General features: G+C 35.4%; 1 protein-coding gene across 1 annotated transcript; it reads left to right on the forward strand.

The window, feature by feature from the left end:
• The first annotated feature begins 509 nt into the window (after positions 1-509).
• On the forward strand, positions 510-1,702 carry LOC127721306 (zinc finger protein 239-like). Its single transcript, XM_052228042.1, has one exon. The coding sequence runs from the start codon at positions 779-781 to the stop codon at positions 1,700-1,702; it is 924 nt and encodes a 307-aa protein (XP_052084002.1). The 5' UTR covers positions 510-778.
• The last annotated feature ends 885 nt before the right edge of the window (positions 1,703-2,587 follow it).

The raw sequence follows: 2,587 nt of genomic DNA on the forward strand, positions 1-2,587 counted from the left end.
GAAATATGTACAATGTTAGAAGGGACAAAAGGAAAAATCGCTGTTCAAAAAAAGTGAATAATTATCACCAGCCCAGTAGTCAGCACTTCGCTGTTGAGATGAATATCAATTATGTGGTCATTTCATAAATTTCCTGTTTACATAAGTATGAATTTTTCGAAATACTGAGGATTTTCTTATCCCAGGCATAGATTACCTTAGCCGTATTTGGCACACCTTTTTGGAATTTTTGGTCCTCAATGCTCTTCAACTTTGTACTTGTTTGGCTTAATAACTATTTTGATTTGAGCGTCACTGATGAGTCTTATGTAGACGAAACGCGCGTCTGGCGTATTAAATTATAATCCTGGTACCTTTGATAACTATTAACAATAAGGTCCAGGAACACCAAAGTCATTTCTTTTGTAAACTTTTATATTGACTTTATTCTTGTGAAACATAAATATCCAGATTTTGAAATTTGTATATATCATTAAAGTTAATTTCTAATTTTTTAGACTCCAGACAACTCAGAGAAAATATGGTGGCCAAGAGCGTACAGAAACCAAAATATTGTCGTACAACAACAAAAAAACAGATAGACCTGTAATTACCTCCCTTGATCTGTTATTACCTCCCTTGATCAACCTACAGTTCAGTTAATATTGGAACACAGCAGCGTCATACTGGCAGAAAGAATTTAGTCAAAGCCAACACTTCCAGAAGCACATGATAAAACACTGGTGATAAACCTTATCAATGTGACGAGTTTGGCCATAGTTCAAACTTACAAGTTAAGATGAGAACACATAATGGTGATAAACCTTATAAATGTGATGTATGTGGTAATAGTTTTGCTCAGAGTTCAAACTTAAAGAAACACATAACAACACACACTGTTTATAAACCTTATACATGTGAAATGTGTGGGAAAGGATTTGCTCATAATTCAACCTTAAAGACACACATAAGAATACATTCGGGTGATAAACCTTATAAATGTGATATATGTGGTAAAGGGTTTGCTCAGAATTCAACCTTAAAGAAACACATAAGAACACACACAGGTGATAAACCTTATAAATGTGAAACGTGTGGTCAAGAATTTAGTCAAAGTCATAACTTGAAGAGTCATATGAGAAAACACACTGATCTTGCTGATTATAAACCTTATCAATGTGATATGTGTGGGAAAGGGTTCAATCGGAGAAATTATATACAGAAACACATGAGAACACACCATGGCGATAAACCGTATACATGTGGGATATGCAGTAAAGGGTTTTCTCGGAGTACAACCTTAAATATACACATAAGAATACACACGGGTGACAAACCATATACATGTGATACATGCGGTAAAGGGTTTTCTCAAAGTACAACCTTAAAGATACACATAAGAACACACACTGGTGATAAACCTTTTAAATTTGATGTATGCGGTAGAGGGTGTAATCAGAAGGATGAATTGCAGAAACACATGAGAATACATACTGGTGATGAACCTTATCAATGTGACATATGTGGTAAAGGGTGTAAACAGAGCAGTGATATGCTGAGACACACGAGAACACACACTGGTGATAAATCATATAAATGTGATATATGTGGTAAAGGGTTTGTTCAAAGTGCAACCTTACAGAGACACATGAGAACACACACTGGAGATAAACCTTATAAATGTGATGTATGCAGTAAAGGTTTTTCTCAGAGTCAAACTTGAAGAGACACATAAGAACACACACTGGTGATAAAATAAGGGTGATGTATGTGGTAAAGAGTTTGGTGATGGATCATACTTGAAGCCACATATGAGAACACACACTGGTTTTAAACCTTATAAATGTAATATATGTGGGAAGGAATATAGTCAGAGTAATGGGTTACAGAAACACACATGAGAACACGCACTGATCATGCTGATTAAATGTCAATGTGATATTCAGGATATATGTGGTAAAGGGTGTAATCATGGGATATGCAGAGACACGTGAGAATACACACTGGTGATTAACCTTATACATGTGATATACTAAGTATGTGGTAAAGGATGTAATCATGGGATATGCAGAGACACATCAAAATATACTCTGGTGATAAACCTTTTACATGCGAAATATGTGGTAAATGATGATATCATGAGATATACAGTGACACATCAGAATACACACTGGTGATAAACATTATACATGTGAGATATGTGGTAAAGGGTTTAATCGTGGAATATGCACAGACACATGAGAATACACACTGGTGATAAACCTTATACATGTGATAAATGTGGTAAAGAATATAATCATAGGACATGCAGAGACGCATCAAAATATACGCTGGTGATAAACCCGATACATGTGATACATGTGGTAAAGGGGTTACTCGGAGTTATGATATGCAGAGACACATCAGAACACACACTGGTGATAAACCTTATACATGTGATATATGTGGTAAAGTGTGTAATCATGGGACATGTAGAGACACATGAGAATACACACTGGTGATAAACCTTATACATGTGATATATGTGGTAAAGAGTTTAATCATGGGATATGCAGAGACACGTGAGAATTCACACTGATGATTAACCTGATACATGTGAAATATGTGG

The sequence above is a fragment of the Mytilus californianus genome, unplaced genomic scaffold, assembly GCF_021869535.1.
Source record: "Mytilus californianus isolate M0D057914Y unplaced genomic scaffold, xbMytCali1.0.p SCAF_12, whole genome shotgun sequence".
Lineage (NCBI taxonomy): Eukaryota > Metazoa > Mollusca > Bivalvia > Mytilida > Mytilidae > Mytilus > Mytilus californianus.